Here is a 20,192-nt window from a genome sequence, read left to right on the forward strand (position 1 = left end):
CAAACCTTTGCAAAAAGATTGAACCAATTTACACTCCCACCAGCAGTGCAGGAGAATACATTTAAATGCAAATCCTAAGAAGCAGAGTGTCTCTTTCTTAGGTATTTCACTTTAAAAAAAAATTTTTTTTTAATGCTAAGCAAAAGCTGACCCAGGGTTTTATAAAAGGAAAGTCTGGCATAAAAGTGGAATATAGTTATAACAACTTAGGCAAAAAAAAAAAAAAAAAAAAAAAAAAAAAAAAAAAAAAAAAAAAAAAAAAAAAAAAAAAAAAAAAAGCCTTCAAAGACCCAAGCAGGCCGATAAAAATGTTAAGGCGCCATAGCAAGAAGCCCAATCCAAAGGGGCCATTAAGAGTTTGGCTTAGGTTGGGATGGTAACCGCCAAGAATGTTGGGCGTGGTCAATGTACCAAATTCTAGCTTATAAAATGCAGAATATTAACACTTCACTTTATTCTAAAGACGACTTAAGATGACTAACGCCAAGGTCTAGAGTAGTAGTATTGTCTGTTAAACGAAGCCTTTAGGAACGACACCCCTCACCCCCGTGCCCCTTCGCTCCCCTCACGGGACAGCAGGCCTGTACAATCAGAGAACACCTCTAGCAAGCGGGCACGGTGATGGCAGAGGCTCCGGACCTGGGGGCAAGGGGAGCCCAGACTCGGTGGCCGGCCCGCTGTCTCCACAAATTCAAGGGGTGTAGGGACTTGCGGTCAGGCCAACCCCACTAAGCTCGCCCAGCCCGTCCACGACCCCGAATCTCCTACGACTCCTCCGTACCCTCTCCCACTGGCTACACCAGAAGGAGCCCCACCTCGTCCTCAAGTAAGGTCGAGCTGGCCACGAGCTGGCCACTTCGTCCTTACTTGCGTCCTCCCCTTCTTTCCGGCCCACCTCCGCTTGCCCCCTACTCTCCCGGCCTCGGGCTCTCGGCTCCACTCGGTTCTGCTCGGTATTCCCCGCCCCCTGGGCGCAGGCAGCCAATCAGAGCGCGGCGCCGCCCCTCGAGGCCGTTCCAGCGGGCCGGCCGAGCGCAAGCCGAACCGGGCTGAGGGCGGCGCCGCGGGCGGGGGCGATGGGGCCTGGCTGCCGGGCGGCGGCGGCGGCGGCGGTGGTGGGGCTCGCCTAGACGCGGGGGCGCGGGGAGGCGAGGGGCGAGCGGGCGCTGCGGCCCGCCCGGGATGGGCCAAGCCCGGCCTGGCGGGGCCGAGCGGGAGCCGAGGAAGGCACGCGGGCCGGGCCTGCGAGCCAGGGGGCCGGGGGGCTGAGGTTGAAGTGGGCGCGGAGGAAGGGGCTGGGCGAGGCGGTGGGAGGAGCGGAGAGGGGGCGGAGGCTGAGCGGCGAGAAAGCGGCGCCTGGCCCGAGGCGGCGACGCGGGAGCAGGCTGAGGCGGCGGCCGGGACGAGCGCCCGGAGGTGGCGGCCGCGGCCCCATGGGCGGGTGCGTGGGCGCCCAGCACGACTCCTCGGGCAGCCTCAACGAGAACTCGGACGGCACGGGAGGTAGGTGGCGCCAGGGGGCAGCCTCGGCCCCCCATTGTTCACGGCAGCGGCCACCTGTCCCGACCCTGCGCCCCTTTGTCGTTTCTGCTCTGCGTCGGCCCCGCCACGAGCTTCGGGCCCCACGCGGGACCGCGGGCCTAGGCCTGGCTTGGGGAGGGACTCTGGCCGGGAGGACAACTCGGAGGCCGGATGGCGGCTCGTGGGGCCGGGGAGGGGGACAGCCCAGAGTGCCCCTGACGGGCCCCGCCGCACCCCCAGCCCTTCCCGCGTCGGCAGAGTTGGCCCGGCTCAGCTTTCCTGAGTTTCGGATGACAGCTGCCCCGGTTGGTTCCAGTTTCTGGAGCTGGGCTGGGGAAGTCTCTTTAAGTGGCCACCGGCAGTGTTTTATGGAGGAGGGGGGAGACGATCGGCCGGAGGAAAACGTGGCTCTCTGCTGCTGCCAGGGGCGTTAGCCCAATGTGCCGTCGGGGCGCACTCGTCAAATTCCGATGTGTCTTACGTAAAAGGAAAACATGCAGTATGAAAAGTACCCCAGTATAAGATTAGTGCTTTGAGTAAAAGTTTTTTCCAACGCGCCTCGCACTTCTCAGTTATCGTAAGCGTGATGAGAGGTCTCTTAATTCCATTCTTAGTAGTTGTAGAGGGATAGGAGTGGTAACGTTGACTCTACTTTTATTGACCTTTAAAGTGCCGAGCTCATTCATTATAGAGAATGTGTAGAAGTTCGAACATTGTAGAAAAGAGCCATCAGGGAATGGCAAAGATAACTTGATTTGATTCGAACCTTGTATTGGGTGCCTTCAAATCGGGTGCATATTTTTAAGTTGTTTATTTGCTTGGGAATAGGCAGGTCATATCTTTTCACACCTTGAGACCCTGAATCCTGGGCACCCAGCTTTTGTGCAAGACATTTCCCGTTTTACGTGATGTTTTTAGCTATGGCACTTCACTAAAATTTTTGTCACTAAATGTTGGACAAGTTATTTGAGAACTCAGTGGAAATTGTCTTGAAAAAGTAGTCCATGGAAATGCTCCTTTGTAGTGCAGTTCGAGTCACAGCCTATTTACTTGGTGAGGTCCTTTTGACAACAAAGCCCAAATGTAGAAAGGGCGTGTTAACCCTGAGCTGAGGGCAGACCAGTGATCAGATCTTACCACTTACTCATTCAGCTTAACTTTCACATATGTTAAAATTATTATATTCCTTTAAGATTGAGCCAGTTTAACCCTTTTGGCAGTGCAACTTAGGATCCAGTCACAATATTAGCATGGGCTTTTAGAAGCATGAAATCCTAGCTTTAGATAATTACTACCAGTGGCCTACAGTTAGATAGCTCTAGTATCAGTTTCTTTCAGCATTTCAGTTTTCTGGATCATAATCTGCTGTTTTTCTAAAGAGAAGTTTTAAAAGAGGGAGCACCTTTTCTTTTTCTTCTGGAGGAAGGACACGGGATAGCCCTGATGTAGCTGGCAGAAGACTGGTCTGTAGGGGATAAAAGAATTCTTTCTGGAATTGAATTTTGGAAGCCTTTGTTCTCCATTACTGTCATGAGAGGTAAGAGCTAACTGGAGCCAGCAACTCGGGAGGCTGGAGTGAGATGAACTTAAGTTCCAGGCCAGTCCTGGCTGCATAGCAAAACCGTGTTACCAAAAACAACAGAAAATTACTGTGCTGTGTGTTTCAGTTTAACATGTTAGCAGTTCTCTTTTGTTGTTTGAAAGGGAATAACTTTTTTCCTAAGGTTGTTGGCAAAGATCTTAGCTTTTCAAACATGAGCAGTTTTAATCTGGTTATATTGATTTTTATCAACATGGAGTGTATAATGCAGCCTTCAGGTGTGTTTCCTGGTGGTTAACATTCACAGTGCTATGTGAACACCATCATTTTAGAGCGACTCTAGCCTTTCCAAGCCAGCTGCTTCATAACAGGTAGAATCTAAAATACCTGGATATTGTATTTTCCTTTTCCTTCTAGATCCAAGTATTTTTAATGTGAGTAAAAAAATACCCCCTCCCCCACCAAAAAGCCTTCTTAGGTAGATTACTTCTGTGAAGGAATTTGGAGAATTCTTACAAACCATTATAACACTGTGGAGATGGTTTAATTCTCACAGTAAGATTCGTATTACTGCTGGGCGATGGTGGTACACGCCTTTAATCCCAGCTCTTGGGCGGCAGAGGCAGGAGGATTTCTCTGTGTAGCCCTGGTTGTGCTGAACTCACTCTGTAGACCAGGCTGGCCTTGAATTTAGAAATCTGCCTGCCTCTGCCTCCCAAGTGTTGGGATTAAAGGCGTGCACCACCACCGCCCGGCTTATGGTTCTCTTTTTAAGGATGACCTTGTGAAGCTGGACTTGGTACTTAGGACCTGTAGATAAGGGGCAAGGGTGTGAGTGTATTGCACACGGACATGGTGGATATAAAAACAAATTTTGGTTCTCTTCTTCCACCATGTTGGTCCCAGGGATTGAACTTTGGAGCCTTTACTCTGGTCCCTTTATGATTTTTTTAAAATAAATATTTATGGAGAGCATCAATACAATTAATTGAAAACAAGCCAGTGTGGTTATTTTCTTAGTTCATCTTTTTAGTGAGCTCTCAAGTGACACCCCACAGAACTGGTTCTGGTATCTGCAGGTTCCTAGGTTCTCAGGAAGCTAGTCAAATGCCAGACATGTGTTGCTTTAATCATTACTTCAGAATATCTTTGCATCGTTATGGAGTTCTTTTAGATAACCATTTATAGCAGCCTTACAGACACCTACTCAGTGAGTAACAGAGTCTTTGGAATTATAACATCTACTGTATTTATCTGGTATTTATTATGTAACAAGTCCTGTGTTAATGGATTAATAGAAGCATTGAGTCTACAGTTCTTTGAGGTGAATATCAGTCAACCCTATATTATAGGTGAAGGTTGAAGCCTAAAGAAACTAAATAATGTCCTCCACATCATATAGAATGCTTAGAATGGCAGTGAGAGTTTTTTATTCCGGGCTGAAATTAAAGAGCTTTTCTCCTTTTCTTATTTTAAGAAACTACCATAAAATGTGGTAATAACCTTTTTAGTTGTTGTTTGTTTTTGTTACTGTTATTCAAAACAAGGTCTTTCTGTGTAGCCCTGGCTGTCCTGACTCTGTAGACCAGGCTGGCCTCAAACTCAGAGATCCACCTGCCTCTGCCTCCTGGGTGCAAGAGGCAGTGCACCACCACACGTGGATAAGCACAGTTCAGTGTTATATAACTGTCATCACCATCCGCATCCACATTTCTTTTCTTCAGATTATATGTCTCTTCTCAGGCTCTGATAACCATTGATGTACCTTTTTTAAAAAATGATGAGCTTACCTGTTCAGGATATTTCATATAAATGGAATCTCCTAATAATCTTTATGGTTTATTTCACTTAACATGATCTTTTCTGGGCTGATCTTATAGTAGGTGTCAGTATTTAATCTTTTTATGATTGAATAATGTCCTATTTTGTGTACATGTTTCCCTTGCCTGGCTGTCTGTTGCTTTATATTTTAGTTGTTTCTACATTTTGGTGCAAATAATGCATTTGTGAACTTCAGTTGCATAGACCTCTATTTTCATTTCTTTTTTTTTTTTTAAAGATTTATTTATTTTATGTGTATGTGTACACTGTAGCTGTACAGATGGCCATGAGCCATCATGTGTGTGGCTGCTGTTGAACTCAGGACCTCTGCTGCCTGTTTGCTCCGGCGTAATTCACTGTAGCTGTCTTCAGACATACCAGAAGAGGGCGTCAGATCTCAATATGGGTGGTTGTGAGCCACCATATGGTTGCTGGGATCTGAACTCAGAACCTTCGGAAGAGCAGTCAGTGCTCTTACCTGCTGAGCCATCTCACCAGCCTCCTTCATTTCTTTTTTTAAAGATACCTAGAAGTTCCCGGGCTGTGGTGGCACACACCTTTAATCTCAGCACTTGGTAGGCAGAAGTAGGTGGATTTCTGAGTTCGAGGCCAGCCTGGTCTCCAGAGTGAGTTCCAGGACAGCCAGGGCTATACAGAGAAACCCTGTCTTGAAAAAAAAAAAGTTTTTTGTATTTTTTTCTTATATATATATATGTGAGTACACACACTGTTAGCTGTCTTCAGAACAGGACATGGGATCCCATTACAGATGGTTGTTGTTGGGAATTGAACTCAGGATCTCTGGAAGAGCAGTCAGTGCTCTTAACCGTTGAGCCATCCTTCCAGTCTGGCAAAGTGAATTCTTGCTGAACTAAAGGTTGGGTTGATTTAGGTTAAGGAATACAGTCAAAGTAGTTGGACATGATGAATTTAGTGATTCATTTTTCTTACCACAGACTATCTGTGTGGTTTATCTTCATTTGGTCAGTGCCACATCTGTTCTTCCTGTTCCCTCACTATCCTTGCCGTATTGCCTATTGGACAGTATTAGTCTACTACCAAGTCCTCATGATTGACTGATAGTTCAGGAACAGTAGATTGAGAATTTCTATTGCATTTGTACTTAAAGGTGCATGTGTGTTGGCCAGGAGCAGTCAGCATGTGTTAATCTTGCATTAGCTACTTGACTTGCAGTTGGCAAGACTCATGTTATTTATTTATTTATTATTGTGTGGGTGAGTCAGGTGTGTGGAGGTCAGAGGACAACTTTGTAGAGTCAACTCTCTCCTATCTCCATGTGGGTTCTTTTTTTTTTTTTTTTTTTTTTTTTTTTTTTTTCAAGACAGGGTTTCTCTGTATAGCCCTGGCTGTCCTGGAACTCACTCTGGAGACCAGGCTGGCCTCGAACTCAGAAATCCGCCTTCCTCTGCCTCCCAAGTGCTGGGATCCATGTGGGTTCTGTGACATGAACTCAGGTCATTAGGTTTGTATTGTCAGATGGTAAAGTGCCTTTCCCTCTAAGCTAATCTTGCTAGCCCAAAGTTTTTGTTTTGTTTTGTTTTTTAAATATATTGACATTAAGCAGAGGAGGTTAAATATTGCTAGGTATAGATTGAGTGTTGTAATATAAAATACTATGTTTTTGCATGTGTGCAGTAACGTCTTTTAAATCTCCACCATAGCTCCCATATCAGTTACTTTGCATTGGTGTGACCTAAGTTCAGGGAGGAAGGAGTCATGGCTGCTCCATTACTTTGGGCTTGTAGTAAGAGAGAACATCTTCACTAATGAGATGGTGTAAGGGAAGGTGTTTACCTCCTGGCAGATTGGAAGCAGAGAGGGGAGGGGAAAGGGCAAGATGGCCTCCTTTTTTCTCTTGGCCCCATCTCTTGAAGTTTCCACCCCCTCCCAAAATAGTCCAGCTGGGACCAAGCCTTTACAGAAGCCTATAGGGGACATTTCATATTCAAACCATAGCAGCTGCTTTCAGAAATGGGATTTCTGTCAAGCTAGACATCTAAGAAAACTGAAGTATTTAACTATATGAGTTTGGCTTGATGTGGAATATTACTGATAAATACTTCCTCAAAACTTGGCTGAGGTATATTTTTGTTTTGTAGCGCTAGAGATTTAAGCCAGGGCCTTCTGCATATGAGGTCAGCATTTTCCAGCCGAAGTACTGCTCTAGCCTGTGACTGAATGATGGACTGATTTGGGGCTTTTCTAATTAAGTGTTTACCATCCCAGGAAAACGATTAGATGATTAGGCACTTATTGTAGACTGGACTTAAGATCTACTCAGACACACACCTTTTGTAGACTGGACTTAAGATCTACTCAGACACACACCTTTGATTGGCTAGTATAGCATCCATGCTTTTGGGCTATGTAGTTTACTTAGTCGTGGCTATACCCTTCACTTAGGGTAGACATTTTATTTCCTAGGAGAGTTAAAATGCTTCTGTCAAAAGCTTATTTCAGACAGGCTCACTTTACACTGCCTGGGCTAGTATCTACCTCTTTGGGCATATGCCACCATTCCTGGATTTTCCTGAAATTTTGAAATAAATAGCAGGCTTCCATTATTCTGACTCTGTGTACTTGAAGCTCTGTGTAACCAGAGCTACAAGGCCAGCTCTGAGATAATCAAATAGCTTATAGTTACTGGAGGAGGCATACATTTAAATAATTAAGGTATTAAAAGTCTCCAGGGCTGGCAAGTTGGCACAGCGGGTAAGAGCACTGACTGCTCTTCCAAAGGTCCTGAGTTCGAATCCCAGCAACCACACGGTTGCTCACAACAACCCTTAATGAGATCAGACGCCCTCTTCTGGTGCGTCTGAAGACAGCTGCAGAAAATTACGCCGGAGCGAGTGGGGCCGGCAGAGGTCCTGAGATCAACAGCAGCCACATACATGATGGCTCACAGTCATCTGTGCAGCTACAGTGTACTCATACACATAAAAATGAAATAAAATAAATCTTAAAAAAAAAATCTCCACAGCAATGACAATGTTAGGAAAATTCAAAGAATAGCAAGGAGTGGAGTCAGAAAGCTTCTAAACAGAGGTGGTATAAAAACTTTGCTTATTCCCCCTCCCCTTGCCTGTCCCCGCCCCTCACCTCCTTTGGTAGGATAGCCCTGGGGCCATGAGAGCCTGTGAGCCAGCCCTGACCCTCTCCTGGGCAGCACAGGAGAGCTGCAGAGGGGGCACAGGTGAACTGGCCTCAAGGGTAAGAGCCTAGGAGAGCTGGCCCTGCCACTTATCTGGCAATTAGGTGGCATGGATGTGGAGATGATGGCTTCCCGCCTGCAGTGGTCAGGAGAGCTAGGCACAATAGCATGAGAGCAGGAGAGCTAGTCCTGCCCCACCAATGACTATACAACTCAGGCCCTGCACTTCTCCTGGGCAGTGCAGTGGAGCTTGCCCTGACACTGAAGGCATGAGTGAGCCAGCCCTAATGGTATGAGAGGAGGAGAGTTGTACCAGCCCTCACGGGCCACAGCACCTAGGAGAGTGGGCCTCATGCCTTGACTGGGCAACACAGTGGACCTGGCAAGAAAAGATGTGTGGACCCAGGGACATACTGTGGGACACACAGTGACATACTACAGCTTCCATGATGAGATGTTTTCTTTGCTTTTTTGTTGTTACACGTGTATGTTTTATTTTAGAGGGGAAGTTGTAAGGGTGAAGGGCAGCTATGAGGTGACAGTAAGAAGAGCAGCACTGGAGTGCACGATGTAAAACTCAAAAGGAGTCAATAAAAAGTTTAAGAAAATACCTAATTTTTAAAAAGAGATTGTTTTTAATCATGCAAGGCGTGATGGCACATACCATTAATCCTAGCATTCAAGAGGTATAGGCTGGTGGAGTTTGAGGCCAACCAGGGGTACATAGTGAGACCCTGTCTCAAAAAAAAAAAGGGAGGGTTTATTGTTGTTTTGTTGTTTTTGTTTTGTCTTAAGGAGGGAGGGTTTCCATGACTGGCAGACTGGTGTTCTCTCTGGAGAGGATACTGATCTAGGGAAAGAAGGCTTTTTAGGAGCCTTCAGAGAGGAAGGGAGCTTGTGAGGCGAGAGAGAAAATACAAAGTTCTTGTTTTTTGAAACAAGGTCTGCTGTTGAACTTGGAGCTAGCTGATTTGGCTAGACTGGCTGGCCCACACATGCTAGGGATCCTCTTGTCTCTACCTGCCCAGAGCTGGGATTTTTCTTACATGGCTTTTGGGTTCTAAGTCAGGTCCTCATGCTTGAACATTATGTGTTTTACTGACTAAGTCATCTCCCCAGTCGAATTTTGCTTGCTGCCTGCCACATAGATTAGACACATGAATTATATTTCCCTTTTGGGGGTATAGGGATCTGGTTGCCCACACCCAGCCTGGTTGTGACTTGCTGTGTTGTTAAGGGTAACCTTAAATAAACTTCTGATCCTTCCGTCTCTATCTCCTGACTATTGTTGGTGCACCACCACATTCAGTTTCTTTTTCTTTCTTTGGTTTTTCGAGACAGAGTTTCTCTGTATAGCCCTGGCTGTCCTGGAACTCACTCTGTAGACCAGGCTGGCCTCGAACTCAGAAATCCACCTGCCTCTGCCTCCCAAGTTCTGGGATTAAAGGTGTGCGCCACTACTGTCGGGCCATATTCAGTTTCATACAGTCCTAGGGATCAAATTCAGGGCTGTGAGTATGCCAGGCAAGTACTCTACTAACAGGTACATGCTCTGCTCTTTGTATTTAGCCAATAGATCTTATTGGCTGCAGTTTCTTTTATATGATATTTCTGTCTTTCTTTGGTTTAATTGTTTGAAATTAAGCAAGGCATTACATACTTCCAGCATGAACCTTTAAAAAATAAAATTCCTGTCATGGTACACCTAACCTTGGAACTGTTATTCTTCGTGTTCTCCAAGATCTAGTCCATAATTAGACTCTCTAGTTTCTTTCCAAATACCTTTATATAACTTTTTTCAAAATTGAGATCCTGTTGGTATTTAGAAATTGCATATGATTTCTCTTTAGTTTTTTTAAAATCTAGAAGTACTCCCTTTCCTTCTTTGACACTGATTTTTTTTTTTTAAGATTTACTTATTTATTTTATGTGTATGAGTACATTGTAGCTGTACAGATGGCCGTGAGCCATCATGTGGCTGCTGGGAACTGAAGTCGGACGTTCCCCGCTCGCTCTGGTAATACACTGTAGCTGTCTTCAGATGCACTAGAAGAAGGTCTCAGATCTCATTACAGGTGGTTGTGAGCTACCATGTGGTTGCTGGGATCCAAACTCAGGACCTTCGGAAGAGCAGTCAGTTGCTCTTACCTGCTGAGCCATCTCGCCAGCCCTGGCACTGACTTTTTTAAAAAAGAGTTTTACAGATGGACCATAGTCTGGGATTATCTGTGATCCTGGGTTTTCATTTTCCTGTGCTCTAGCCTCTGTAATCTAGAAATTAGGTAAGTCTGATTTTGATAGAAGATTATTAATCATTAATGCTATTAATGATTAATAAAAGCTGGAAATTAGATAGATCTAATTTAAAAAGGTAATTATAATATACCCCGGCTACAGTGGCTTCATACTCTTCCCATTTTCTCTGTTGTCTTCAACATTAGTATAATTTGGATTATTGACCAAGTCTAAACGTTTATCCCCTGTCATCCTCACAACTTCCGCTTACTACTTATGTTATTATTCTTACTCCTATCCATATTTAAAAAATAATCTGTTGTGGTTATTTTTTAATATTAATTTCTCTTAGAATGTAAGCTGCCCTTGACAGAGAATTTAGTTCTCTGTGCCTGAGGCTCCAGTACATTGTGTGGCATATTTCTTTTTTGTTTGTTTGTTTGTTTTTTGAGACAGGGTTTCTCTGTCTAGCCCTGGCTGTCCTGGAACTCACTCTGTAGAACAGACTGGCCTTGAACTCAGAAATCCGCCTGCCTCTGCCTCCCAAGTGCTGGGATTAAAGGTGTGCACCACCACTTCCTGGCGGCACATTTCTTATAATGGTATTAGAAAGTAACTAGTTCCTTTATCAAAGACCTTACTTGATTCTGCAACAGTTTTGTATAGGACCACATAGTATAAAGAAGACCCTTGAGAGGAGTCACCTCTTCCTCTCATTATGACTTTAGGTGAGTCACTTGACTTCCCAACTCCTGAGTTTTTACATGTTAGATAATATCAGTAGATTAAAACAATTTCTTTGGCAATGGAGCTTTCATGTCAGGCTTCTGGCCTGTTTAACCTATTAGTTGTAACTTATATGCCAGGCTCAGCATTTAATGTTCTTTTATTCTAGTTTTATAGTCAGTAAATTCCTCATTCACAAGAAGGTAAAAAGAAATGATTTAGTCTCATATAAAGTTTAGATCACCCTCCCTGAGATGTACTTAGTAGTTGATGTGTATGTGACAGGTCATACAGCATCTTGTTTTCCCTGAGCACTGTTTTCTTGCACTGTTGGTACAGACACAGACTGTCCAGGTGCATCTGAGTCTGGTGGCTGCCGATGGGACCTAGATACTTAAGTACTGTGTTGGTGTGCTCACTTGCACAGCCTTACATGTGTGGGCAAATATGCACCATGTTATCAAAAGGCCCCACAATCAGCAACGTGTTTGCAGTTTTTACATGCACAAATGCAAGAGAAGCTCCTACACAGTCTTTAGCAGAAGCCATCCCACTTCATGATGACCTTTATGTTTGAAATTTCACTTTGTGGAGCTTTGTATTGCTGTTCTGTTCTAGCACTAAAGAGACAGGCAAATCTCTTGAGTTTCAGGACAGCCAGGTCTACATAAAAGGATGTCTTTAAAAAAAAAATTGAAATAGAAAGTCCTCCAGGCCATGCTGAGGAAGCTGTTTTGTTCCCTTGAGTTCTTTGAAGCCAATTTTAAAAATCATATGATAAGATCTTAGGAAAAAGGTCTGACATAATTTCAGTTTTTCTTTACTCTGAAGTTAGTATGTTAGGTGTTTTATTATAAATTGAGTGTCTAGTGGGTCATTTAAGAGGTTTACTTACTTTAGAGAAACATGATACCAAATTTATTTAAATTCTAAAAAGACTATAATGTTGAACAAAGGAAAGATTAATGCATTAAAATTAGCCATGAATGGCTGTAGTATTTAACAGTCTTTAGAGATTCTGGAAGTTTCTTTCCTCCTTTCATCCCTGCCCTCACTTCATTTTCCCCAGGACTTTAACAGACAAGGAACAAGGCTTCAGACAGCCTTTCTCTTCCAGAGCAGCTTTGGATCCGTAATGTAGTTCATAGAGTGCAGCTGCTTCATTATTTATGATACGAATTGGAGTGCAGCTTGATGCTGTGAGGCTCACTCTGTCTGCCTCCTCCCTGGCTTCATTTTCTCCTCTCAGACATTGTGGTGGTTTCGATGGGTATGGCCTCATACATTCATGTGTTTGAATACATTCATGTGCTTGGCCATAGGGAGTGGCACTATCAGGAGGTGTGGCCTTGGAGAAAGGATGTCAATATTGGGGCAGGGGGCTTTCACATCTAGCCAGTACGACAGTCTCCTCTGCTGTCTTCAGATCAGGATGTAGAACTCTCAGCTCCTTCTCCAGTACCATGTCTGCCTGGATGCTGCCATGCTTCCCACCTTCCTGCCATGGTAATGGACTAAATCTCTGAAACTAAGCCAGCCCCAATGAATTGTTTTCCTTTATAAGCGTTGTCTTGATCATGGTGTTCTTCACAGCAACAAAACCCTACCTAAGACAGATGTAAACTATTCTAGTTCTTTGCCTATAATTGAGGAAAGTTTGTGTTATGCTTGACCTCAGGAAGTTCATGGAAAGTCCCTGGTAGATTAGAGGTCTATGATAGGTTTGTCTGTGGCATAGAAAGGAGGATCCAAAGCCAGAAATGTAGCTCAGTGGTAAAGTGCTTACTTAGCATGCTCTAGACTCTGGCTTCAATTCCCAGCACTGAGGACAGAAAGGATGGGGAGCAGGAACCAGAATCAGATAAGAGTCCAGAGGTGTTTTTATCTGCTGTTTGTTAAATAAAACCCAGCTGTGACTTCCAAAAAGTGGGTAAGTCAGATGAAACGAAGGGGTATCAGAGGTGTGTCCTGAGATCTGCACCTTCCAAGTAAGTAGGTAATGGCCTTTTTCTCTCTCAGAACGTTTGTTTTGTTTTGGGGTATTTTGTTTTGTTTTTTGAGATGGGCTCATTATGTAGTCTTTGCTGCCCTGGAACTCACTGTAAATGTAAATCAGGCTGGCCTTGAACTCAGATGAAGCTCCCTGTACATCAAGAGACTAGGATTGAAGGTTTGCACACCACCATGCCCAGTTTGGAGCTGCTCCTTTTTTAGTTTTTTATTTTGGATTTTGAAACAGAGTCTCACTTGGCTGTCCTGGAACTAAGAGCAGTCTGTCTGCCTGTGCCACTAACCATGCCCAGCACATTGTTATTACCTTTATTTCACTGGGGAGGTATAATGGCAGCATTCAGAAGGCAGAGGCAGAAAGATTAAACATTTAAGGCCAATCTGCTTTATATAGTTAATTCTGGTTCAGCTATGACTATATAGGAAGATTGCCTCAAAACAAACAAAAAGCATTTCTCTGTGATATATTTTTAATTTTTTTAAAGCTTTTTCTTTTGGCTTTTCAAGACAGAGCTTCTTTGTAGCCCTGGCTGTTCTGGAACTCATTCTATATACCAGGCTGGACTTGAACACTAGAGATCCACCTGCCTCTTCTCCCCAGTACTGGGATCAAAGGGATACACCACTACCATGCCAGTCTTTATTTTTAAATTTTTGTTTGTTTGTTTGTTTGTTTGTTTTTTCGAGACAGGGTTTCTCTGTGTAGCCCTAGCTGTCCTGGAACTCACTCTGTAGACCAGACTGGCCTCGAACTCAGAAATCCACCTGCCTCTGCCTCCCAAGTGCTGGGATTAAAGGCATGCGCTACCACCGCCTGGCTATTTTTAAATTTTTTAAGTTACATTTTTTGAGTTTTGTAGGAGTATGTGGGTGTACACCCATCTGCTACAGTATATTGTGTGGGGATCAGAGGGCAGCTTGATAGAATCTATCCTCTCTTTCTACCATGTGAGTTCTGGGCATTGAATTCAGGTTATCAGGCTTGGCCACAAATGTCTTTACCTCCTTAGCAAGCTTGCTGGCTTCCCATAATATATTATAATTGGTTTTTGAAAGTTCTTAGTTTAGTTTAGTTAGTAAAGTGCTTACCTAACATGCACAGAGCCCTGGGTTTAATCCTTAGCAGTGCACAAAACTAGATTTGGTGGTAGATGCCTGTGACCCTAGTACTCAGGAGTAAAAATGAGGAAGCAGAAATTCAAGATCATCCTAAGCTATATATCAAGTTTGAGTAGCCTGAGCTACAGGAGACCTTGTCTCAAAAATATATATATTTCCTCTTAGAAGATACATGAGTTAGCACTTTACCCAATTTATCATTTCTCTTGTTTGTGTAGGCTCTAGCATAGTTGGACTGATTATATAGGTAATATAGTAGGTAGTCAGTTGTGAATTATTATTTGGGAAATAAAAAGCTTTCAATTGATCTTATTTCATTTGGGTTTTGAAATTATTTTCTTAACTGGCTCCTTAGTTGTGCAAAAGCCCATTATTGTTTAGAGACTCTCCTTACTGTAATTAAGTCTGGGATCCATTTGCCCATTTGACTAAGGAAGCGGTGATCTAATTTGCTCATTAAGGTCTCGCTGCTTACGTTATGTTTTGTTTTATATTTTTCTGTCATCCTTAGGAAACCTAGTGATGATTTGACCTGCTTTAGGTATGAACAGAAAGTTAATTATACTTGTAGCTCGCCTAGTTGAGTGGAACAGTAGACTCTTCTCAGCCGCCTTTCAGCTCACTCTGCTTATGTTAAATGGAGTAGAAATTCAGGCTTCGTGTGTACCCTGTGCTGAGTAAATAAGGTTATGAAGGCACAGTTCAGTCTCCTCAGGCCAAGGTTAGCCCCAGAACCCAAGCACTGCTTAAAATTGGATGTGGCAGCACACACCCATAATCTCAGCACTGAGGGATTAGCTGGCAGCCCAGAAGTTAGAGGTTAGCCTGGGATACCTGAGACTCTATCTTTTAAAAAAAATCTGAAATTTTGTATATTCTTACATGTATTACATACTCACAGACATTTTGTGTATACCAGAGATGTGCAGGAATCAGCGTAATGTCTTTGGCAATGGTCTTTTGACTTTTTTTAATAAAAAGTAATTTAACTTAGGGAACATAACTGGTTTTTTACCTTTTTATACATAATTTATTAAAGCAGCATGAGAATCTAACCATGGCCTCATGTATACTTGTCTTGTCAGATGTTTTGCAGAGAGCTATATCCCCTGCCTTCCCTTATTTAATTTATTTATTTAGTTTTTTGAAGTAGGATCTCATTTGTCATTCAGGACTACCTCAAAGTCAGGATCTTTGTATGTCCACCCTTCCAACCCCTTAATATCTCAGGTATGCAACACCAGGCCTAGCCAATGCTTTTCATTTTAAGCCACCTTCTTTCATTTAAATGTTCAGAGAATTGTTTTAAGGGGAAATATACACAAAGAAAACCATATAAGTTAGGATTCCTTACTACTCTAGCTGTAACATACTGTATGAGATATTTAGTAAGACGTGATACTTTTGTTCTCTCTTTACTTACTAAAATCTCCTTCGTTGCCTATGATGTGTCCAGCAGGACACATTAAGAATATACATAACACACTCGATGGTTTATAAGTATAGTGGGTGCCTGATAAATGCTAAATGAGTGGCTCTTACTGAAGTTATCAAAACAATGCCTTTTAATGTGCTTTCTAATATAATTAACCATGTGAGGGGTTTGAATTGATTTTTTTTTCCTTCGAGACAGGATTTCTCTGTGTAGCCCTGGCTGTCCTGGAACTCACTCTGTAGAACAGGCTGGCCTCGAACTCAGAAATCTGCCTGTCTCTGCCTCCCAAGTGCTGGGATTAAAGGCGTGCACCACCACCGCCTGGCTGAATTGATTTTTTTTTTTTTATACATGTTCTCTTGATTTCTTTTTCTTTTTTTTTTTAACAAGGACCCTTTGACGTTAAGAAAGATTGACATTCTTTTGGCGTCTTATAGGGAAGGAAACTGAGGCACAGAGAAGTTTTGATCTGAAAAAGAAATGCTAACATGATAAGCACAAATTGTCATATAAAAGTACTGTGAGCTGCCTGATCTAGCCTCTTGGAGCCTCACATAGACCAGTTGTAAGGGCTGCTTTCTCACGTCTAAGTCTATTCTCCCTACAAATGGTGAGGATTTGGAGTTGGCTTTTTGTTCCTTAGAGCAGAAGTATGATTTTTTTCCTTTGTCATAGTTTACAATTCAGTTGAAGTTAATAGGATATAGATTTTAATGACTCTTCTGCTTATACTCTGTCGTGGGCAATTGTCTTTAATCTTAGACATTTTGCACTGGGACTGGTGAGATGGCTCAGCAGATAAAGGCGCTTACTGCCAAGGCTTATGACTTGTGTTCAACACATGGTGGATAGAAAGAACTGACTCCCTGAGCTTGTTCCCAGACCTCTACATGCAAATTGTCATGTGTCCCCCTCTTTCAAAATATAAGTACATTAATTAGTACAATTTTCAAAGTAATGTTTGAACTGAACAAGATCATATTGCTTGGGTGTGGTAGAGCAGAAAATTCAGGAGTTTGGGGCCAGCTTTGTTTACATAGTTAAAGGATAACTGGGCTATATGACCCATTTTTTAAAAATTAATTTTGAAATGAGAGCTTAAGTTCCTAACTGCTGGATTGTATAGAAACCAGGTCTACTTTTCATCTGCTTTATTCAGATATTTTTCTTATGATGCTGGCCGGCCTTCTATTATTGTACATAGAATGCTTTCAACTTAAAACTCAGTTGATTCAGGGCTGGCGAGATGGCTCAGCGGGTAAGAGCACTGACTGCTCTTACGGAGGTCCTGAGTTCAAATCCCAGCAACCACATGGTGGCTTACAACCACCCATAATGAGATCTGACACCCTCTTCTGGGGCATCTGAAGACAGCTATAGTGTACTTATATATAATAATAAATAAATCTTTAAAAAAAAAACCTCAGTTGATTCAAGTTTGCCTTGAACTGTTGCTGACAATGTAAGTTTACTTGCAATCCTTACAGCTTTGTTTAATCTGAAGAAAATCTTTCTAAGAATGACTAAAGTCAATCTTTTCTTATAGAACCTTAGAAGTTTTAGGAAGTGGTAGTTGTCGTAAGGGAAACATTGAAGGAGATGTCCTGGAAGGCTCTGCACCATCATTATATCCAGATGTGAACGTTAAGACCTGCCTTCTGATTTCACACCTGACAAAGAGCAGGGTCATCCTGTTTACTAGAGTGTCTCACGTGGAAGTAGGGGCAGAGGGCTCTCCGTGAGCCTGTGATGTCATGCTTGTGCTGTATGTGGCAGTCACCGATTAGTTTCTGCCTGAAGTGGTTGCCTGTGAAAATTTTATTTTTGCTTTTTTTTTTTTTTTTTGAGTGTCTCATGGATCCCAGGTTGGCCTAGAACTTACAATGTTACTGAAGATAGTCTTGGACTTCTGATCCCCTTTCCCCTACCTCCCAAGCAAGGCTTAAAGGCATGTGTCATGCCTGGAGACTACTCTGGGATTATATCTCACCTGTTATGTTCAATAGAGAGCTTCTTTGTGTGTGGTTATTATTGTACTTCCAGAAATTAACATATAGGCCAATTGGACAGACCCTGTGCTGTGAATCTGGGTTGTTTCTGTTTTCTCCTCTGTTGTAACAATTGCATCATGTCTTTAGTAGATGACTTCTTCAGTGACTCAGAGCAGGTATTATATACTACATTTTTCTAATTTCAAAATGAAAGGTTGGTATGTGCCATTGCATGTAACAGAATGTCACAGTAAAAAGGAACCTGAGAAACTGGCTGCTCAGGTCCCTGAATAAACATCAATTAATGGGGTAAGCTCTAACATGAGCTCCAAATGGGAAGCGTGGCTCATCTCTTCCTACTGGAATGAAATGAAGCCAGGAGCTGGACCAATGGCTCAGCAGTTAGAGCCTTTGCTGCTCTTGCAGGGAAGCTAACTTCAGTTCCCAGCACCCACATTGCAGCTCACAGCCACCAGTAACTACAGTTCCAGGGATCCAGTACCTTCTTCTGGCCTCCTGCAATACTAGAAATGAATGTGGAGCACATACACATTCTGGCAAGACACTCATGTACATAAAATACAAGTAAATCTTTAAAAGGTATGTGAACCTAGACTTCTGTTCTGGAGCTGTTGTTGGGGTAGAAAATGGAATCTTGTGTCTGTTTGCTTTCTACATACCTACACTAGAGGTCCTAGCAAAAGTTTTATGCTATAATTTGAATGAGGCAAATAAATAACTGAAAAAAAAAAACTTCTTATAGTATATGATCTTTCATCTTCTAAGAAATAAATGATAGTGGCATAATTTGTACTTTGATGGTGGAGGTTTAAAGTTTGGGACAAGGACAAATACTAGAAGTGTTAGATTTAGGACATTTCCATTTCTTCCATTGCTGTGAAGAGACACCATGACCAAGGCAACTCTTATAGAGGAAACCATTTAATTGGGGCTGGGTTACAGGTCCTGAGGTTTAATCATTATCGTCATGATAGGAAGCATGGCAGCATCAAGGCAGACATGGTGCTGGAGGAGCGAGAGGTTTACATCTTGTTCTGAAGGCAAACAGAAGACTGTCTCACTGCCCACTAGGAGGAGGGTTTCTTGTGCACAAGGCAGAGCCTGAGCCTAGGATCTCAAAGCCTCCAACAAGGCCACACCTCCTAATAGTGCCATTTCCCATGAGCCAAAAGCTTATTCAAACTACAACACAGGGGAAGATAAATTTTCAGATAAAATACTTACGGGAGAAAATTAGGATGAGGAAGAAAATCCAGTTTTTACAGAGAGTTCTGATTTAGTAATAAGTAGGAAATATAAAGAATTTTTAGGTTATTTTTGTAAGAAATTTCAATGCTATATATTACAAATTTTTAAATTTTTGTTTTTGTTTTTTTTTTGTTTTGTTTTTTCGAGACTTAAATTTTGTTTTATTTTATTCCTGTGTGGTTATAATGTATGCGTCTGGGCATGCATGTGCTATAGCACTCATGTGATGGTCTGAGGCCAGCTTTATGGACTCAGTTCTAACTTTATATGGGTTTTAGAGATTGACCTCAGCTTGTCAAGCTTGCATGGCAAGCACTTTACCAGCTGAACCATCTTGTGAGCCTGGATACTATAAATTTTTAATAGGAAAATATTGATTCATGATATCTTTGCATTTACTTTTGATACAGCCTAAAAGCTTATTGTAACATTGCTAAATTAATCAATACTTGGTAAGATGTTCATACTGAACCCACTTGTAAGGTCACTTTCCCTTTTAGATAAAGAATAGTTGAAGCTTTGATTCCATGTAGATATAATGTACTGTTTATATATATATATATCATACATATAATGTACATTATATATAAATTTATCTCTAAGGTCTTTGCCTGCATTATATAAGAGCTTAGGGCTAATGCTTTATTGGGAGTTATGCATCTTAGGGAGTTATTTATTTTACAGTTTGGATCTGACACAAGGCTTTCTGTTTGCTAAGCAAGCATTGTACTCCTGCACTTAGAAACCCATTTCAGAAAGACTGACAAGTGAAAACAACATCGAGTAAATGTCTTTACCTGTGTTCTTGTTAGGACTCTAGTGGATACTGGAATTCTTCAAACACGGAAAAGTTTCAGATTCAAGAGTCTTGCAAATTTATCTTACGAAACATTTAGAATTCTCTTCCTTGGCGGGCTCAGTGCAAGCTACTAACATGTTGAGTGGTAGCTGGGATGCGCTGTTTAGGTCATTGCTAGTTTCCTGTGCCATCCTTAGCATCACATCAGCCACTCCCTTTAAAACTTGACAACTCTCTGAAACCTTGCTGATGAATTGACAATGTAGGTTTGCTTGGGGAGGGGAGGGTGAATGGAATTCGTATAAACCTGTATGGAACATTTACTCATGTAATGCCCCTAACTTATGGAGGCAGAATAATCTGTCTAGTAGTTTAATTTTGGAACTTAGTTGGATTAAGTCAACCTAATTTAGCTATATGGTTCATTTGTTTCTTAATTCTTAAATTTTAATGGGGCAGTTGAGATTGTGGCTCAGTCAGTAAAGTGCTTTCATTGTAAGCATGAGGACCTAATTTCAGTTCCAAAACATATAAAAATGCTATTCATGGTG

General features: G+C 42.5%; 1 protein-coding gene across 1 annotated transcript in view; it reads left to right on the forward strand.

Annotated features, from left to right (window-relative positions):
- The first annotated feature begins 1,034 nt into the window (after positions 1-1,034).
- Ubtd2 (ubiquitin domain containing 2) overlaps positions 1,035-20,192 on the forward strand; it is a 52,282-nt gene continuing 33,124 nt past the window's right edge. Inside the window, exon 1 of the mRNA XM_031351129.1 lies at positions 1,035-1,503. Coding sequence (XP_031206989.1) covers positions 1,434-1,503 — 70 coding nt within the window. The 5' untranslated portion in view covers positions 1,035-1,433. The remainder of the gene's footprint in view (positions 1,504-20,192) is intronic.

Source organism: Mastomys coucha, unplaced genomic scaffold (genome assembly GCF_008632895.1).
Source record: "Mastomys coucha isolate ucsf_1 unplaced genomic scaffold, UCSF_Mcou_1 pScaffold5, whole genome shotgun sequence".
NCBI classification, from domain to species: domain Eukaryota; kingdom Metazoa; phylum Chordata; class Mammalia; order Rodentia; family Muridae; genus Mastomys; species Mastomys coucha.